This window comes from Melospiza melodia, chromosome 2, assembly GCF_035770615.1.
Source record: "Melospiza melodia melodia isolate bMelMel2 chromosome 2, bMelMel2.pri, whole genome shotgun sequence".
NCBI classification, from domain to species: Eukaryota; Metazoa; Chordata; class Aves; order Passeriformes; family Passerellidae; genus Melospiza; species Melospiza melodia.
This window is the reverse complement of record NC_086195.1, coordinates 135082967-135101746: the sequence shown is the minus strand read 5'-3', so window position 1 is coordinate 135101746 and position 18780 is coordinate 135082967. Positions and strand designations below refer to the sequence as shown.

At 39.3% G+C, this 18780-nt stretch overlaps 1 protein-coding gene across 5 annotated transcripts in view; it reads left to right on the top strand.

The window, feature by feature from the left end:
• The window catches only part of ROBO1 (roundabout guidance receptor 1), a 684128-nt gene that overhangs the window by 651988 nt on the left and 13360 nt on the right, over window positions 1-18780 (top strand). For all 5 annotated transcript variants that reach the window (XM_063150061.1, XM_063150060.1, XM_063150063.1 and 2 more), the window contains 6 exons: window positions 2994-3148; window positions 6562-6897; window positions 9356-9463; window positions 12132-12276; window positions 12572-12823; window positions 16633-17042. In XM_063150061.1, the coding sequence (XP_063006131.1) occupies window positions 2994-3148; window positions 6562-6897; window positions 9356-9463; window positions 12132-12276; window positions 12572-12823; window positions 16633-17042 (1406 nt within the window). The remainder of the gene's footprint in view (window positions 1-2993; window positions 3149-6561; window positions 6898-9355; window positions 9464-12131; window positions 12277-12571; window positions 12824-16632; window positions 17043-18780) is intronic.

Genomic DNA, 18780 nt, shown 5'->3' with positions numbered 1-18780 from the left:
GTTACTCAGCTAACATTCTTTGTGTTCTTTGTGCCACTGTGCTTTCTCACTCTTCCCTTAGCACAGGCTAGATGAAGCACTCTCACACAGAGAACAGAAATGAACCCACCAGTGTCTACATAGTGCACAGTAATTTTGGTACTTCTAGAGCATCAACTTCAATTTTACTGTCCTGGTGTTCAACAGCAGAGCCAGAATCTAACAATGTAATTGATTCAAGGTGCAAACATCTGTGCTGGCTTTGTTCATTTGCATATACAGCATTGACAGCCTGTGTGATGTAACTTATTTTGTAGAATTTGAAACACAGTTCTGCAATGTAACAAAAAACCCCAAAACATTATTTTTGCATATGAAACCATCTTCTGATATCCAAACCTAAGGTTTTCACTCCCTTACTTAATATTTGTAGTGTTTTGGAAAGGTTTAGCATTTTTGCTGCTATGTGAGCAAGTTAAAGCATTTTTCAGGTTTCAAAATGTCACAGTGATATATTTCAACATAATCCCCACTTGTGTGATGCTGAAAAAACACCCATTTCTGTGCCAATCCCTTTTCTAGACAGGATTTGAGTAATGGTAATTGTGCTGGGCTCACTCCAGCCAGCACCCACACAGCCACTTGGCTCCGTCCACCCCTGCCTCAGATCCTGTCCAGTAAATCAGGGAGTCAAGAAATTTGCTGCTAAGATTAAAGATCTTTGGAAATTATGATCTCAAACCATCAGCAGGTTATGGATCTGTAATGCAAGCATCTCTTGCCTAAATGTTTCCAATTAGTAGAATTCTTCATGCTTATATACATCACACCACATTTCTTACATGACAGCAGGTGTGAATGCAAAGGGAATTTTAGAAACAAAGGATCTTTAATTCTCTGTGCAACAAACCAGTACACAGAGCTTTAAAGTGCTGAAACATTCTGGGATGCTTTGTCTCCTCTGAATGCCTTCAGGTGTAGGTTCATTGTAAGAGCAGAGTGTAGGGGTGTCCCGTCCCTTGGCTGTTCCAATGGCCTGGAAAGGCTCAGGATGGCCTTGGGACAGCCCGCGCTCCAAAGGACGGAAGGAGTCTTCAGATTTTTCGGTCTTCAGTGTTGTTTATTAATTTTTATCTACAATATTTTCCCCCGGCCCGACAGAGGTCCGCACAGCGAGCCAGCCATGAGCACACTGACTGCTCTCGGGGCGGTCACTTATCTTTATACCAAAAACTACGTGTAAGATATTTTCCTTTTCTCCCCAATACCTTTCACCCTTATTGACAAGTGCACATCTAGTAAGAACCAATCCCAAAGTGCCACCACCACTGAAGATGGATGACAAGAAGAAGAAGAAGAAGAAGGACAGGGCACGCCCCAATTCCTCCATCTTGTCTCCTAGAACCCCCCTGTACTGAAATTCTAAAACCTGTGTTTCGCACCATAATTAATCTATCCCTTCACCATTTACCCCTGTGTGATCCTCCCATCCTCATACAGCTGTCACGTCCTGTGCAGGATCAAAGTCCAACCACCAAACACTTCTGGCAATGTTCCAGGACCTCCGAGCCCCCCGAGGGTTGTCTGGGTGACTCTGCACATCAGGACTACTGTGCTCAGTTCCCACATAGGGGACGAAACAGGGAATTTCAAATCAGCTGGCCTGCTCACAGGCCTACACAGCTGTATATTTATTTCAGAATTTTTCTTTAAAAAATGCTTCTTTACTGAATGCATATTGGCTGGTTTGTAAGCCTGATAGCAAGTCAAGCCTCATCACCTCCTATGTTAAATTGTCAGATGACATATGCAGCACAGAAACATATACACATATATGTATAGATCTTTTAAATGTCATTCTAAGTCTATGACTTAAGCCTGCAGCACTGACAGACTCTATCCCCCACAAATAACTGCATGCAGCTTGTATTTTCAACTTGCAGTTTAAGAGGATTAGCATATTTTATTTTTGAAGATCATCACATCTAATATTATGGAAAATAGTTTCTGCACTATTTCAAATGGAAAGTTGCCTGTTAAATCCCAAGAGAAGGGGGCTGTTTTCATATATGTGTATGTGACAGTAGCTAAAATTATCTACTTTTTAAAAGCACCTTATTTATCAAAGGCAATTTTAAATTGTGTTGGACTGTAATACGTCCCACTGCATTGTTAGCATGAAAACTCAAGAGCCACCAAGGATTCTACAGAACATTCAACAGAGAGACTTTCACACTCACTACAAAAACTCAGCAGCTTGGAAGACTGGGAATGTTGATGACAGGAATACACTTTATTCCAAATGCAACCAGCATGCAGCGCTCATATCTGGATATTTTTCAGGTGGTCAGTATTCCCAAGTACCTCAAACTCTCTTAGGAGCTGAGTGGCTTTCTCATGAACAAGTGCGTGTCACCCCCTCAGCATGTTTAGTGAGATCCAAATGCTTCCAAGCCACAGAGGTTTCTGTTATCTGCTGTTCCCTTTAATGCACCACAGTAGTGCTATCTGATGGTGAGGAGAGTTTGTTCCATAAATAACCAAGAACTTGGGAATATTCACATTTAAATTTGGTTCTTACTTATGCATATCCATCCTGCTTCCACGTGTGAATTTTTTGTTTATTTGACTTGCCAATTTCCTCTTTTTTTTACCTTGCTTTCTTTAGGAAAGGGTGAAGGGGCAGAAAAATAGAAGTGCAACCCCTTAAGAAAAAAGAAAAATTAAAAAATGAAAGCCAAAGTGACAAGTAGATGTAGCACACCAACATATAATGCAGTCCAGCAAAATGAATTAATGCTGATCTTGACTGCTCACTCCTGAGTGATTTAGCAAGGAACAGGTTAGACAGGAGACTTGAAAATACTAAATAATTGAATCAAGCTTTTTTCAGTACTCAAGCCTTCTGATACATGGTTATTATTTTGTAACATCTCACCGTTTGGGAAGAGTGTTGCTGCAATGTGAAAATGCTTTTGTTTAATTTTTGAAATGACCAAGCTTTGTTTTTAAAGGCCTGGACTCCTAAACATCAGTGAACCAGCCACTCAGCCATGGCTAGCAGATACTTGGCCTAACACAGGGAACAATCACAATGACTGCTCCATCAACTGCTGCACCTCTGGCAATGGCAACAGTGATAGCAACCTCACAACGTACAGTCGACCAGGTTAGATTTGTTTCTACCTTGCTAAGGAACCTTCTTTACAGAGTATGTGCTTCTAATGCCTGAGAGAGTGTACAGGTTTGTGTGGGTTTCATTTTCAATGCTTTTTAGACTTAATATAGTGTCTCCTCTATGTCATGATGGTGCTTTTGGTCCCTTTTTGGATCCTTTCTTGGTGCTATTTGGATAGTTGTAGCAGGCTTAAGGACCCCCTTCAAAGTTCAATACTGCCGAAATTCACAGTGTACTAATACATTTTGGCTTCTGAATAGAGCAGATAAGGTCGTTTTTGGGTTGTTCTGTACATCCTTGTTGCTTGGATGGAGAAAGAGAAAGGCCAAAATGATGCCAATGTGGTTTTCCTTCTGTTTTGGATGTGATGGGAAGCAAGAAATAAAACATTGCAACAAAGTCAGTCTGTTTTGGCACACTCAGAACTTCACTTTGAGTGCCGTTCTGAGCAAAATTGGATAGCTGGTGTTCTGTTTAGGGTGTGTGAATTAAGAAGTTAATTTCACGCACTTAAAGCATTAAAACATTAAAAACATTACATTAAAGCATTAAAACAGTACCAAATGTTGGATTAAGTGGTAGTTCCTGGGAGCTTGAGCAGGACTCGGAGAGCTCTGGAATAAAACCTCATGAGTTCTGTGGAAGACATTTGAGGAAATACATCTCAAAGTGCTGACTGTTGAAAATTTTGTTTTAAACAGACCTTAGGTTCCTTTTGGTTTAACCTTGTGTTACTGGTGAAGAATGAAATTAGTCTTTTCCACTACAAGTATCTCTACTGGTTTTTACTGGTTTTTGCTAGTAGCATGTCCCAGCAATGCAGAGGGGGAGTGTGTGGAGTCACACAAGTGCCAAGCAGCATTACCTCCTGTAATTAATGTGAAACCAGCTCAAATGGCTGGTAATTCATGAGTGGCAGTAATGGCAATTCATCTCCTGCAGTAATGCTGTCTGACAGTGACCAGTGCCAGCTGCTTCAGAGCAAGGTGTGAGATTTTGGCATTAGAGGCTTGTCTCTCACTCTGGCTGTGGATATCACATCCACCAGTACCTGTATGAAAAGGTTTGTGATTCAGGAATAGTCCACCGTGGCAAGGACAGACATAGCAATTCTGGTAAATAACAAATTCAGAAAATGAAGAGAAGGCACATTTTTTATGGTTGCAACCTATTATAATATCTTGTATTGAACTGCAGTGGATTCTCCCTCATTTGAACCTTCATATTAAGCTTGGTTCTGTCGCAAAGTGTTTCCCTCCTTTCAAATAGAACTTCAGGGCTTGTGGGTCTCACAGTGTGCTCAGAGTGATCTCTTCTTTCCTGGAAATTCTGCCAAATGTTCTTAATTCTGTCATCGTGGGCTGGTTTATGCTCTGAAGCAGCAGCAGTGGATATCCCCTCAGTAGCTGTGAATATGCAAAATAGCTGCATTTTTAATTACTTTTAAGTATGGCAATGTCTTCCAAGTCTACAGAACGGGAACCAATTGTTCCAAAAGTAGATGCCATAAAGATCTAACTAGATAAATCTTCTGTTATAGAGGTAAACCAATTTTAAGTACTTGTTATAAGGAATTCTAATGTGTCTATGTAAAAAATGTACCTACTGCATATACTGTATTGATTATATTGCCTCACACACAAATCAGATGTAGCTACAAATGAAAGGAAGTAAAAACATATGTTCTAAATGACTCTGCAAAGATATTGCAACAAAGCCTGAGGTATCAGGAGAGAAGAATATACTGTATATACTATTGCCCAGTATAATACAATAGACTTGGAAAGGAAGAAAGACTAGTATGCAGTAGGTGAGAGAAATGAAACATTTAAACTCTAGAAATCAAGAAGTTGAAGACTGTGAAGCAATAAATAACAGAGGCAGTAAAAACACCTCACATAAGAAGGAAAAATATATCAAACAGTAAAGCCTTCAAAAAAACCCACAGGCTGGGGGGCATTAAATGTGCAGTGATAAGTTCTATGTGGCATGTTCTGATATTGTTCCTTAGTCACTGAAAATGTGGATTGGTGGTTTTCTTACACAAGCATTATTTTATTCCCCTTTCTCGGGTAATATATCTCTAAAATATGTATGTGTTAGGGAATGTTTTTGAAATTGAAAATCCTCTATGTTTGCTAGTTGTTTCATTCAGAGTAATGGTAAAATCTTGAATTCTGTGTGTAGTTTGACTTGCCATCCTCTCCAGTAAATTCATTGTGGATACAGGTAATGGACTTTGGGTTTTGAATCAAATTCATTAGCATAAATACCACTTCTTTTAAAAGAGGAAAACTATATTCCTGGTGAGCGTTATGTAATTACTGATGCATTAATCAACTGGAAAATGAGAATTTTTCCTTAAGGATCATTGAATGCTGGTTCCACTAAGCCTTCTAACTGCTGACCCACAGACTACTTTACTTCATTCAGTAATCTCCCAGTGGACTGGATGTGGAGAGGAAAAAAATGTGTGGGCTTCGTGTCACGCAGTGTGAAGAGAACATGGCAAGGCAGGGACACTGTTTCATGCAGTGGCCAGAGCATCAGCACATGCCAATTTACTGTCTGCAATAAGTGGTGGGCTCAGGATGTCAGAAGAATGAATTCATGCTGTTTATATGAAATATCTTTAGCATAGAAGACAATGTATTACTGTGCTATTACATATTTTACAATATCCAAAGCAACTGAAAATCAGCAAAAATTCCAGATTGCTTTTCTGCCTTTTTTGTTTCAAATTAAAATATAAGATTGTACAAGCAAACAATGATCAAATAAAGATTTGATACTGGGTACAGAGTTACCTTTTACATTGTACTTGTTTTTCTTTAATCTCTTAAACTATTGTTTTTCTTTAATTCTCTTACATGTAATAATTTCTAAGTGTGTTTCATGAAAACCTGTTGTATGTCTGTTTCTTACAACAAATACAAGAGTGTATCGATACTGTTTAGGTGACATGAGTTGAAGGTCTTTTTTAGTTACTCCTGCTGTTAACTTTTGGTTGAATTTCCCTTGCAATACAAGTGATTTTAATCACAATTACTAATTGAATATATACACTGCTATGAGAATAATGTCTAAAACCATGAATGATTATATGGCCACGATGGAAAAGCCCAGCAAGGTAAGTAGATATAATTGTAGATATTGTAGATATGATTCAGCAGGTCTGAATTTACAGTGAATCAGAACAGTGAACCCTCCTTTTGGAGCAGTAGTGTATAAGGTAAATAATATTCTGTAAATTATTACATAGTTAATGGCAGTATCTCTGCCTCAGTGTGTCTGCTACATGGGTTCAAGCCATGCAGTTGTGCAGTGAGGAAATGTTAGAGGGGGTTTCATGGTGGTGTGGGCGAACAGAATGACCTTTTCTCTTTTCTCTCCTCTGTGGTTAGCCGATTGTATAGCAAATTACAACAATCAGCTGGACAACAAGCAGACAAACCTGATGTTGCCTGAGCCAACTGTGTATGGGGACGTGGACCTCAGCAACAAAATCAATGAGATGAAAACCTTCAATAGCCCCAATCTAAAGGACGGAAGATTTGTCAGCCAGCCTGGGCAGCCCACTCCTTATGCCACCACTCAGCTCATCCAGTCCAGTATCAGCAATAATGTTAACAGTGGCAGCGGGGACACCAATGAGAAACACTGGAAACCCTCTGTTCAGCAAAAGCAAGAGGCTCCACCCATACAGTACAACATTATGGAGCAAAACAAATTAAACAAAGGTGAAGAGCTTTTAGCTTGTTTCTCCTCTTTAGGCGTCAGAGGAGTTTTGACCTTCTGGTTCTGGGAGTCTAAAGCTTTCAGGTTCAGCAATTACAGGCTTCTGCAGTGCTTTTAGGCTTCTGCCTCTTTAGATTCAGAAATACACCGTTTGCAGTGTCAGAAAGTTAATTAGCACCACGATAACCTTTCTGATATTCAATTTATTGTGAAAAATAACAAGCTGTGTGTTTAGAAAAGAGTTAAATAAAATACATTTCCTGTGGATATGAGATTAATTTAAATTTAATAGTAGTTAAGGGATTGGTTAGGAAAGAGGCCAGATATTTTATTCATAAGCCAGATGCATGGTAGTCACATTATACTCTACCTTAAATTTTAAATAGGTCAACCTACTCTTCCCAGTTGTGGATGGAGACTCATTAAATCTACATGCTCATGTAAACGAATGAAATTTTGCATATCAAACTCTGTAAAATTGTATTGTGTTGTACACTGGGGGCACAAATGGAGTGCTCCAATTCATTTTAGACTTGTTCCTAGCAAGCCTTCAGTTCTGGTATTGAGAGGCGATGCTGCCGCACACAATTTTGGAAACTAAATTCCTGTGTTACCCTGACTGAAGTCTGTGGATCCAGAAGCTAAAAATAAATTTATTTCAGTGCTAACGGGAAATATCAGAATGTGCTTTTGAGGCCTTGAAGGCATGTTTCTTTAATATACTGTGTGGGAGCTGGAAGAAATAGGTATGTGATTTCTTCTTTCTAGTCCTCCAGGCTACCATGCAACCTCTCTTAATAACCTGATTTGCAAAAAAGTATCCCTAGGAGTTGGACCCATTCTAACTTGGAACTTTTTGCAAGGCTGTAACTGAAGTGATCACATAGTGATAAGTGATCCAGTAAAAAGAGACATTTCATTACAGGAATGTTGATTTCTCTACTGGACCCATCTGCTCACAGAGGAGTTCAAAGGGCAGTATAAAATGTCACACCTTCCCTTGACATAAACATGCCAAAAGAAAATTCAAGGGTTTTGATTCCTTACTAGAGGGTGGAAGCTGTATTTTTTGTAATTGTTCTCTTTCATGAACTGTGTATTACGTACCTCTTTGGGAATTAAAACATGTTTGGTTTTTATGTGCTGGAAGATTCTGCATCTTTCAAATTGTGTATATTACAGCTGCATATTCTCTAGCATACTGCAGTGTGGAAAGGCCCCCTTAAAGCATTGTCTGCTGACAGTCATATATACATATTTCAGAGTGCTGATTTACTGTTTATCCTCTGTGTAAACATATGCGGTATGCAGGGCTTCAGCGTGGTCTGTGGAATGCAGCTAGGCTGAGAAACTATTACAGAATACACTCTGGTGTGAAATTTATCATTTTGCTCTTTTTCCTATGCTTACATTATCACAAACATTTCTGCAGCAGATGGGAACTGAATTCTTAGTTTTGTTTATTTTTGTTTTGATTTGCTATTTTATGAGTTGATACTCTGATCTTGGTTTTCTCATTTCCTAAGTCAAAGCCATCTTGCTGCTGATTATACCTATAGCTTTTGTGATGGGAAGTAACTGTTTTGATGAGTTACATGCTGTGCTTCATTGTCACTACTTTATGTCCAGTGGTTCTGTTTATGACGCAGTTTTATTTGCTGTATGAAGAGTAACCTACCTCCTTTCTGTTCTCTGTAAATTGTAATTGCTTTTTAGCACAAAGGTATTGTTCTGCCAGACGAACATTTCACTTCTGATGAAGTTTTACAGATCTGGTTGCCAGATCTAGATTTAAAAATAATAAGTGTATACCAAGTGCTTTGGAACTGGAGAGCAAAGTTATGGTAACAGCCATTAGCAAAAAAGGCCCTGCCTGTAGAACCTACATGATCCAGTGTAAATAAAAATATCCTTGGAGCCAGCAGACCTGAAACAAAGATTCCTTCTGTTGTAAGCCAAATTCAGTTGGAGCTGCATTGTTGCTTCAGCAGATCATTCAGCCCTTGTCATACAGAGCTGGCTCTTATGTGGGTGTGTCACCTTTGAAATACCAAAAGTAGTCACTGCAGTCCATTGGTTGCTCTGCATGCATAAATTAGACAGAGACCATCATTCAAGATGACAGTATTTGTGTGCAAGATGCTCACAGGTGATAGACAGACAGACAAATAAATTCATTGAGACTTGATGGTTGCAGAGGCTTTGTGGAAACCTTGTGCACAGAATCCATTTTACTCCATTTTAGCTGTGCAGCTACTAAATTCCCATTATTTCCCCTAAGCCTACAATAGGAGGCAAGATAAAAATAAAACACGATTGCAGGATGATTTTTTTCCTTCAAAAAATGAATTTGTTTCTAGTTCACTACTTAAAGCAGATCTTACTTTGTGTTATAAAGCAAGTATGTAAAAGTAGAGGTGTTCCTGAAGGGCAGCATTAACCATACCATTAAACTTGCAGATTACCGAGTAAATGACAACATTGCTCCAACTATTCCCTACAACCAGTCTTATGACCAGAATACAGGTGGATCCTACAACAGCTCAGACAGAGGCAGCAGTACATCTGGTGAGTACCTGCAGTGATTTCCAAGCCTCAGGCTTTGTGGTGTCTGGATGCTGTAGCTGTGGTTAGCAGTATTTGCTGGGCTTAGAGAAAGAGTTATGGGGAGGAATGCATGGACAGTAGATGTTGAAAAGCACAAAAACTGTCCCAGTAAGTGCCTGTATTTCTGTTACATCCTGAGGATTGCTTAGTGTCATCCAAATGTCAGTTAAGTAACTGGTTTTTTGAAATTGTGAAAGTCATGAACTCGAAAAGTGGTTGGATTTCCTGACACGGATGGTGTACTGGGTAATGTTGTGTTTTCCAGATGGGCGAGTCATAGCAATTTCTTTCCAACTGTCACCAAAAAAAAAAAAAAAAAAAAAAAAAAAAAGGATTTTAATCTAAGTGTTACCTTCCTTGTACTTTAGTGACTTTTTTTGTCATCTCTTGGGTCTACTTACCCAATTCATGAACCTGCTCAAGATACACAGTAGTTGAGTGATACCAAACATAACTCTGCTTTAAGAAGTTTTTCATTTTGTAAATTAAACAAATGTATTTCATTGAGTAAAAAAGCATTCAGGCGTGCATGAAATTTTTATAGGTTTCAGTCACTATATGTCAAAATTATTTATGTACATCATTTAGATATAGATGGTAGATAATTAAATTTCGTTTCTCATTAACATCTCCTGTACAAACAATCTAAAAATCCTTTGTAAAAATCTTGAAACAAAACAACTTTTTGTGCAGTCTGTACTTTGGGACCACAGAATATGTTTTAGTTCAAAAGTTATGTTTTATCATTGTGGTATAACCTTTTCACTTCCAGGCTTGATTTTTGGTAGAGCTATATGAGCTAAACCAGAAACTACACACAGGCTTGGTTTGGGGCTTTACTGTAAGTGTAGTAGTTAGGCTGTGTTTATTTACATCAAATCAATTTCAGGGTGAGTTATAGCCACAGTCACGAGTGCCTTGAACTTTACATCTACTACTCAAGATGCAGACTTCTCCATTCTGTTCTGCTGTTTTCTTTGCTAGTACAGTTGCCTTAATCCCAACCTGTGCTTTGTCCTGGCTGATTCTGACTAAGGCACAGCAGAGACATAAATATGTTGATGAGCCCTGCTGTGCCTCTGGATGATGTGAATTCTCAGTGGCTGGGAGGAGATAAGTACAGCTCCCAATTCTCCCAGCTGCTCAGCTGTGTTGTTCTGGGAGACAGCCTTTTGCCCATTCCCAGGTCTAGAGGATCAGGATGTGGTGCTGAGCCCGTGCTCAGTGATGTTAAGACTTGAAATTCAGCATGAAACATCTCAGGGGTATGAACCATGCAAATTAAAAATGAGAGGGTGTTGTTCTCCATGCTGATACCTATTAGGGTTATTCATAACTCTTAACAATTTATAGTCCTATGCCAAGGACTCTAGCAGGAATGAAGCAAGGTGACCAAAGTAATAAATTAATTGTGTTGAACTGTGTATGTATCATGGTGCTTAGGATACAGAATGCAGGTCGCCTTGGGATAGTTAGTGTCTTCCTTGTTCATACTAAGATACCACAAAAACAATTTAACATAGCTAAAACATGTGTATCTGGCAGCTCATGTGGGATGATAATTATCAGAACTATTTTCAGTAAGAGTGGAAAATCTGAGACAGCAGAAGTGAAAAAAAAACCTTCCTAAATCTCTCTGCAGTATATTTAAATCATGTATATAATGCTTTACTGTGATAATATAAAATCATGCCTCAGTTTAAGAGAGAAATGTGAATGATTCCAAAACACTCAAAATCACAGTGACTTTATCTACATAAAAGGAGTTTATCTGTAAGAAAGATGTCACAATAGCAAAGAAGGATTAAAATGTATAGATACCAAGGAACAATGGTTGAGCCAGTTCTCATTTTAGCCATGTCCAAACTTAAAATTTGCTACCACCTGAATAATTGGTCTTATTCACAGTTGTTTGAACTGTTAAAGCTGCATTGCTTTATTATGAGCTGTAATTTTCCAGTAATAGTAGTTGAAAACATTGGTGAAATACTTCATCGATCTTTATTTTTTCTTCTGTTATTTTAGTTCTTCCAGCAATTATTTTCAACTGCACCTGCCATTTAGACTAAAAGTAGTAATTTCATTGTGCCTAAAATGTTTCAGTGGACAAGTACAAATTACCTATATTCAGTGACTTAATGCAACAGTAGAACTTTAATAGATCATATCTCTATCATATTGTATTTTAGGTTCTAGCAATTAAATAGGATAAAGGCACTTCAGAAAATATGTCTACAGCTCATTTGTTTTCAATTATAATCTTTAATGTAATTAACAGAAGTAGGAAGCTCACTCTTAATGACATTGCGTGTAAAATTCATTTATGGTTTTATCGCATTTTGACTGTTTATTTAAAAAATGAAAGTTTTGTATCCCATGTGTCTTTTCCATGCTATGTAAAGTTCCTGCTTAAATTCAAGCATTTAAATATGTAGATCAGCTCTACAAAGAGGCTACAAGCACAAACCAGTGTAAAAAGGAGGAATGTCAATTTGCTCAAAACTGAACCAGTAAATTCTCAAAGAATGCAAGAGCATCTGGGAAGGAACTGAAGTTGTTTTGCTTTTCATTGCTAGTGGTGAGGAGAGACTTCAAAGCATTAAAAATACGTGCTGCTTTTTATTCCCAGGGAGTCAAGGGCACAAGAAGGGTGCTCGGACCCCAAAGGCTCCCAAGCAAGCTGGCATGAACTGGGCAGATCTTCTCCCACCCCCTCCAGCACATCCTCCTCCCCACAGCAACAGTGAAGATTACAGCCTTTCAGTGGATGAAGGGTAAGATTGCGCACCTCCTATTTTAATCACCAGTTAATTGAAGTGTGATTTGCCCTGCAAGCTGGCAGTGAGACCTTCCTCCAGCACTGCTCTGGTGCTGCTAGTCAAGCTGTAGCATGGCAATTTGGAGAGCACTTAGTGACAGTGGTGTGCACCCACTCAGCACATCCTTACTGAGCTGTTCTCAAGGGCACAGAGAGCAGTGCTTTGTTTCTGAGCTATTAATACATGTATCACATATGCTAATTACACAGTACAAATTTAAGTCCTTATTTTCTTAAAAAATTAATTTTAGCTATGACCAGGAAATTCCTTGTCCCGTGCCACCTGCAAGGATGTATCTGCAGCAGGATGAGCTAGAGGAAGAGGAAGAAGATGAGCGGGGTCCTACTCCACCCGTGCGAGGAGCAGCTTCCTCTCCAGCCGCTGTCTCCTATAGCCACCAGTCAACTGCCACCCTCACCCCCTCTCCCCAGGAAGAGCTCCAGCCCATGTTACAGGACTGTCAGGAGGATCTGGGACACACACAACACCAACCTGACCGGAGGTGTGTGAATGCAAATGTAGCCAGAGAGATGTGACAAGAGGCATCCGAGCCCCACTGAAAATTCCTGGTGAATTTAGAGAGGCCAACAATTTCCCCTGTTACTCTGTTGCTATTTAACTTCTAATCCAGGATGCTAGAACTATTTTAACCTAAGAAATAAGTAATTAAGTTTCTTTGTTATTCTACCATGGGAAGAAATGCAGTATATCACTTTAGGGTACCTACGATGCTGACATAAGTTAAATTCACAGTCATCAGGTTGTTAAAGTGGTATCGTTAGCACAGCTTACCATATAATTACAGTTCCATTGTTTCCAATAGATTTACTGCATTATTACCATAAAATAGCATGCATTATTTCACATTAACTGTGCAATTAACTTGTCACCAATATGTATGAATATATATAAATATATAATTTATATAACCTATAGATTTTCCTCCTCTCGTAAATCCTAATACAGGAAATTACTGCTTGCAAAATTTTCTTAACATTTCCATCTAACCTTATTTAAAGGAATGACCAACATTAATAAAGACAGATATTTGCTACAGGGAAATTTTGTTTCTTCTCTGAGTTGCTTTTACAACTGTTTTGCATATAAACTCTCACAGCTTCTCTCCCATAAAACAGTGAATTCTGAATGAGCCCTTTTATGTATGATGCTTACATCTCTTGGCTTTTGTTAAGAAGGCACAGCTTTTCCATCCCAAGTGATGGGCTTTTATTATCTTTTTCCTCCAGTGGTTTGCACATATTGTTTATTGCCACAAATATATAAACTTACAGGCAGCATTCTATGTGGAATTTCTATTTTTAGCAAAATGTAAGCCTCTTAAAATGAAATTTATAGGATTTTTCTGATTAGACTGTAGAGCTTTGATTTTTCAACATAAGTTACTGAATATTTATAGAGGTATTTTCCAAAATGTTATTTAAAAGTTAGGTCATCTTTCTGGTTCCCATTTTGTAAGTAGGAAGCAGTTATACATATTTTTTAATAGGGGTCTATATCTGCTTTTGCTTTAGCTCCCCCTACTTGATCTGCCTTGATTTGTTTCCTTTACTCTTTATGGTTAACACTTGTACTGTGTATCTTTTCATCCTTTCCTCTTCCTTATCTTCCTGAGTCTTTAAAATCACTCTTTCCATTATGGGATGACAAATTTCCTGTAGTTTCCATTGGCCCTAGTGCGCTGGTCCACAGAAGTGTTCATTTTAATCACTTAAATTTTCTGGGTTATTTGAGAGTTAAAGCTAGGTGGACACAAATGAAAAGGGGAAAAGCTACGTGACCAATAGTCATGAGTGACATTCCAGAATCTCTGTGATTTTCTGGAGATTGGGAGATATGTCCTGACATACAGAATGGAGCAGACACAGGAGCAGATGGACACAAATGTGGATAACCAGCCAGCAGCTGTCTAGAAAGTAGAAATTTTGTTCAACACGAAAACTCCTGGCTGGTCACCATCAATGCCATCAAAACTTAGTGGCAGGGGAAGCTGGAAGGATGCTCCAATTTAGGCTCCTAGGGCATACCACTTACTCTTTTCGTGGACTGAAAAAATAAAATTTGTATTTATTTTGTCCCTCCTACAATGGCTAAATCTAGCTTTGCTGAAAATCTTAGAATTTGTTAGTGCCAAATTTTGTCTTTTCCATCTTACTTTTTCAAACGTTTCTTTTTGCTGCGTCCATCTCATCAGTTAAAGTAGTCATATAATTCTATTTATTTGATTTGTAAGGCTTGGCTGGCTACCTGTTCCATCTGCTGGTGTTGATACAACCCAGGGCTGCTGTTGAGGAATTGGGTGTCCTGTGCTCAGCAGCTGTAACCCATTCTGGAAGGGTGGGGTCCTGTTTGAATGTGGTGTGGCAATACTTTAAAATTAACAATACATTCCACGTGGTGCCCTTCCACATTGATTTTGGGTGTTTTGTAAACAGTGTATAGTGAAATGTTAAATGGTGTGTAATGAAAATAATGCCTGAAATGCTGTTTGTCATAATTTTATTAGCTTTACTCATAGTTCTGCTGGGTGTTATTTACTATGGTAGTCAGAACCAGGCATCTAGAATAGGATTCTGGTTGTGAGAGTGAGTATTTCTCTGTCTAGTGAGCTTGCTGGAAATATAGCAAACTGAAATACAAACCTGTGGTCTGGAATAGTCAAAAAGCAAGGAAAAAATCTAAAGATTTAGTGGCATAGCAGGTAGTATCATGTTGAACCCAGAGCTGAGATAGGAGACAATGTCACTGTGAAAGCGAGAACCTGCATCAGATAAAGGGAAAGAAGAATTGTTAATTCTGTGTGCCCGTGAACCAGCTGCTCTCAATTAGCCTATCCCTAAAGGTTGGCAGCTAAACTACATTTTCAAGAACCCTAACATATTTTGTAACCAGTTGCCTGTCTTCTAAAACCAAAACCTAGAGAACAGGCAAATATATCAAAAGGACATTTGTCACAAGAGCTTTAAATTCAGGCTGTAAGACTTTATTGGACAAGGTCTCTAGACAAAGCAGGTACAGATTGCAGGCAGCAACAGCTTCTGGGATTTGAAGGTGCTGTTATAAAATTATTATTGGATATTTATCCCTATTTTTCATTCTGTTCAGTACTTAATGCAGCAAGTGAGAAACAGTAATGATGTAGGCCAGGGAGGATCCAGTTGTTTCTTCCCATGGAGTCATAGGTCTTTCCATGCTAACATTTCTTTCTAAAATTAACATACATTCCCATTTATTAAAATAAAAAAATGAATAAATATAATTAAAAACCAACCAAAAATTGCATGTCACCAATACAAAAGAGTTGATTTAACCGTGAGAGTCACCATTTCTCAATGAGATAATAAGAGGGCAAAATTGACAAAGGAAAATTAAATTTTTTTCAAAGCAGACTGCAGTAGAAATTCCTGTTGAGCACAGCCAGCAGAGAATGGGAGAGGCTTTACTGCAGAAACTGTTTTCCTGCCAGACAAATGGCACTTAAAGAGTGTGTCTGTGTCCCCATGAAGAACTGTTGACAATGTTGCTAGCTGGAACCTCTGAGTGAAGTATTAACTAATCTTGAACATTAATCTGATATCTTATACTTTGCCTCCTTAAGCTGGAGATATCATTACTGACAAATCAAGATCAAAATTTGTTTACCTATACATCTGTATGCACGTTGCTACCCCTAAGGCCTAGAAGTAACAGTGTGGTAGAAAATACTTTTATTTCATCACCTAGATCAATTTTAAAAAATAATGAAGTTGCAGTCTCTCTTTTCATATCTTTCTGAATCACCAGAAGGTGGGTGGAGGGAAGATAATGTTAATGGAGCAATCTATTTGGATAGATGCATCTGTTGGCATTGATAGTTTCAAGCTATATGCTTAAAGTTATTTCAAGATATATGTTTACTGTTATTTCTTTTGCTTATACTCTTAAGGGTGCACAAATAATTTTTTAAATAGCCACATGATCTGTAACCAATTTTTTGGTTACCATTTTCTTTGCTTAGCTCTACGTGTATTATTTAGGGAAAATGAATGGCTTTATCATAAAAGTCAGTGATAAAAGAACTGTATTTAAAAATCAGGTTTCTTTGTGATAGATTTCAAGCTATATAGCTGGCAGTTCTGATTTACGGCAAAAGTATAAAAAAACCAAACCTGAGCATTTCAGATATAAATTAGGTGGATTTAAAAAGGCCAGCCAAGCTTGCTGGGAAATAAAAAAACTGTTTTCATCAATCTGCTGTTTTCTCTGACTTTGTTACACGATTTCAGTTCTTCTCACCCTTGTGTTTTTATGCAGACGTCAACCTGTGAGTCCTCCACCCCCTCCAAGGCCCATCTCCCCACCTCACACCTACGGATACATCTCAGGGCCCTTGGTCTCCGACATGGACACGGACGCCCCGGAAGAGGAGGAGGACGAGGCGGATATCGAGGTGGCCAAGATGCAGAACAGGAGGCTCCTGCTGCGTGGCCTGGAGCAGACCCCTGCCTCCAGCGTCGGGGACCTGGAGAGCTCCGTGACGGGCTCCATGATCAATGGCTGGGGCTCGGCCTCCGAGGAGGACAACATCTCCAGCGGCCGCTCCAGCGTCAGCTCCTCCGACGGCTCCTTCTTCACCGACGCCGACTTTGCACAGGCCGTGGCGGCAGCCGCCGAGTACGCCGGGCTCAAAGTGGCCCGGAGGCAAATGCACGAGGCAGCAGGAGGTGGGTGATCCTCTGCTCCATGGCAGTGTTGGGGTTTCCAGCTGGTCAGAGTGACCCTGAGAAAAGTTACAAAGTCTTTTTTCCCAGCCCGGCGCTTGAAGGAGTCAGAGCTCTTCATTTCTCAGTCTCAAGAGGAGAGACCGAGATATGAAGAGCCCTGACTCCTTCTTGTTTATTGTTTCTTATCTATAAAATTCTTTCTCTTGTCCTGCCAAGGTCTGCTCAGCAGGACAGTCCAAGGTGCTCTCTCTGCCCTCAGGGCAGTGTTTAATCTTTATACTAAAAACTACTTGTCCAATGTTTACAATTACTTTCCAATACCTATCACCTATGTTAGACAGTGAGCTTCTACTCTAAACCAATCCAAAAGTGCCACCATCACAGCAGAAGGTGGAGGCCAAGAAGAAGAAGGAGAAAGGCTGGACACGCCCAGATCCCTCCATCTTGCCCCCTGAACCTCAATTCTAAAAAACCCCAAAATCTACTTTTTCACCTCAGGTTAAATTCACTATCGTTCTACTTAATTTGTCGTGGCTTGCAGATCTTCATCTAAGGTAACTTGCTCCACAGATCATAATCAAAACCACAGGCATTTTGGGCTCTGTGCCAGGGTCTCTGGGACCCCTGGCAGAGGTCTTGGCTGCTCAGGACAGCCAGAGGGATGTCCTGGATCCTGACATAGGAGAACCAAAAAAGTAGCCACAGTGGAATGAACCTGTCCATAGGCGCTTTCTGAACTCTTCTTCTTGGGATGTTTACAGGTCAGGAAGAGGCAGGACAGGAGTTTTGGTGAAACAGTTCAAATAAATTGCTGCTCTACAGTGTTTTTCATAAGTAGCTCGTAGTTCTTTGGTGTCAGTGATCACAGACAAACACCAGCCCTGCTGGTGGATTTGTACTCAGAACTAAATGAGAGAGGGGAAAATAAAGGATTATAGAAGTCTATCTTTTCCCAGTATAAGGCTCTCTGAGTTTTCAGTTACTCAGAAGAGTGTTTCAGCCACAAGAGAAGACGATTTAATCCCTCTCTCTTGAAGTGTCCAAATAAATAGTAAACCTTTAGATTCATATTTTCCGTGGTTTTTTTTTTTTTTTTTTTTTTTTCTTTAGGAATTCTGTTCAGGCTTTTACTGCTTTATTATTGGGATGAGCTGGCTTTGTGTTGGTTTCATATTTTGATAGCTGTTATGAATTGCATTTTAAATTATAGAGTATGCATATGCAGCAGGGCCTTATGCATATGTTTGCGTTTTCACTTTTCCTTTCTCCTGAAATACCACTGAACATATCAAACATGTTATTTGAAATATTTTATTTTTTAAAACATACTGGATACTAGTAACGCTGGATATATACAGATATACTGGATATATACAGTAGCCTTACTAGGCAAAGTGGATATTGTTACACTTCATCTAAAGAGTACAGCAGGCTGGCATCCTGGTTTCAGGCAGTTGCATGAATGTTTTGACAATCAATCCTGTTAAGCTGCCAGACCTGCAGAAGAGGTACTCTGTCACAACTGTGTCCACCCTGACTCCACAGATTTTCAACCTTCCTCCCACTTCAGATATCCTCTCCCAGTTAACAGTCCTTTGTTTCATTTCAACACAGCTGTTCATCATGAAGAGTGAGAGGGGAGGTAATTTAGTAATTCTGGATGAAATCCTGACCGATTGAAGTAGGTGGCAAAACTCCCATTCGTACCCACGGGGCCAGGATTTTATCCCTTTTGTAC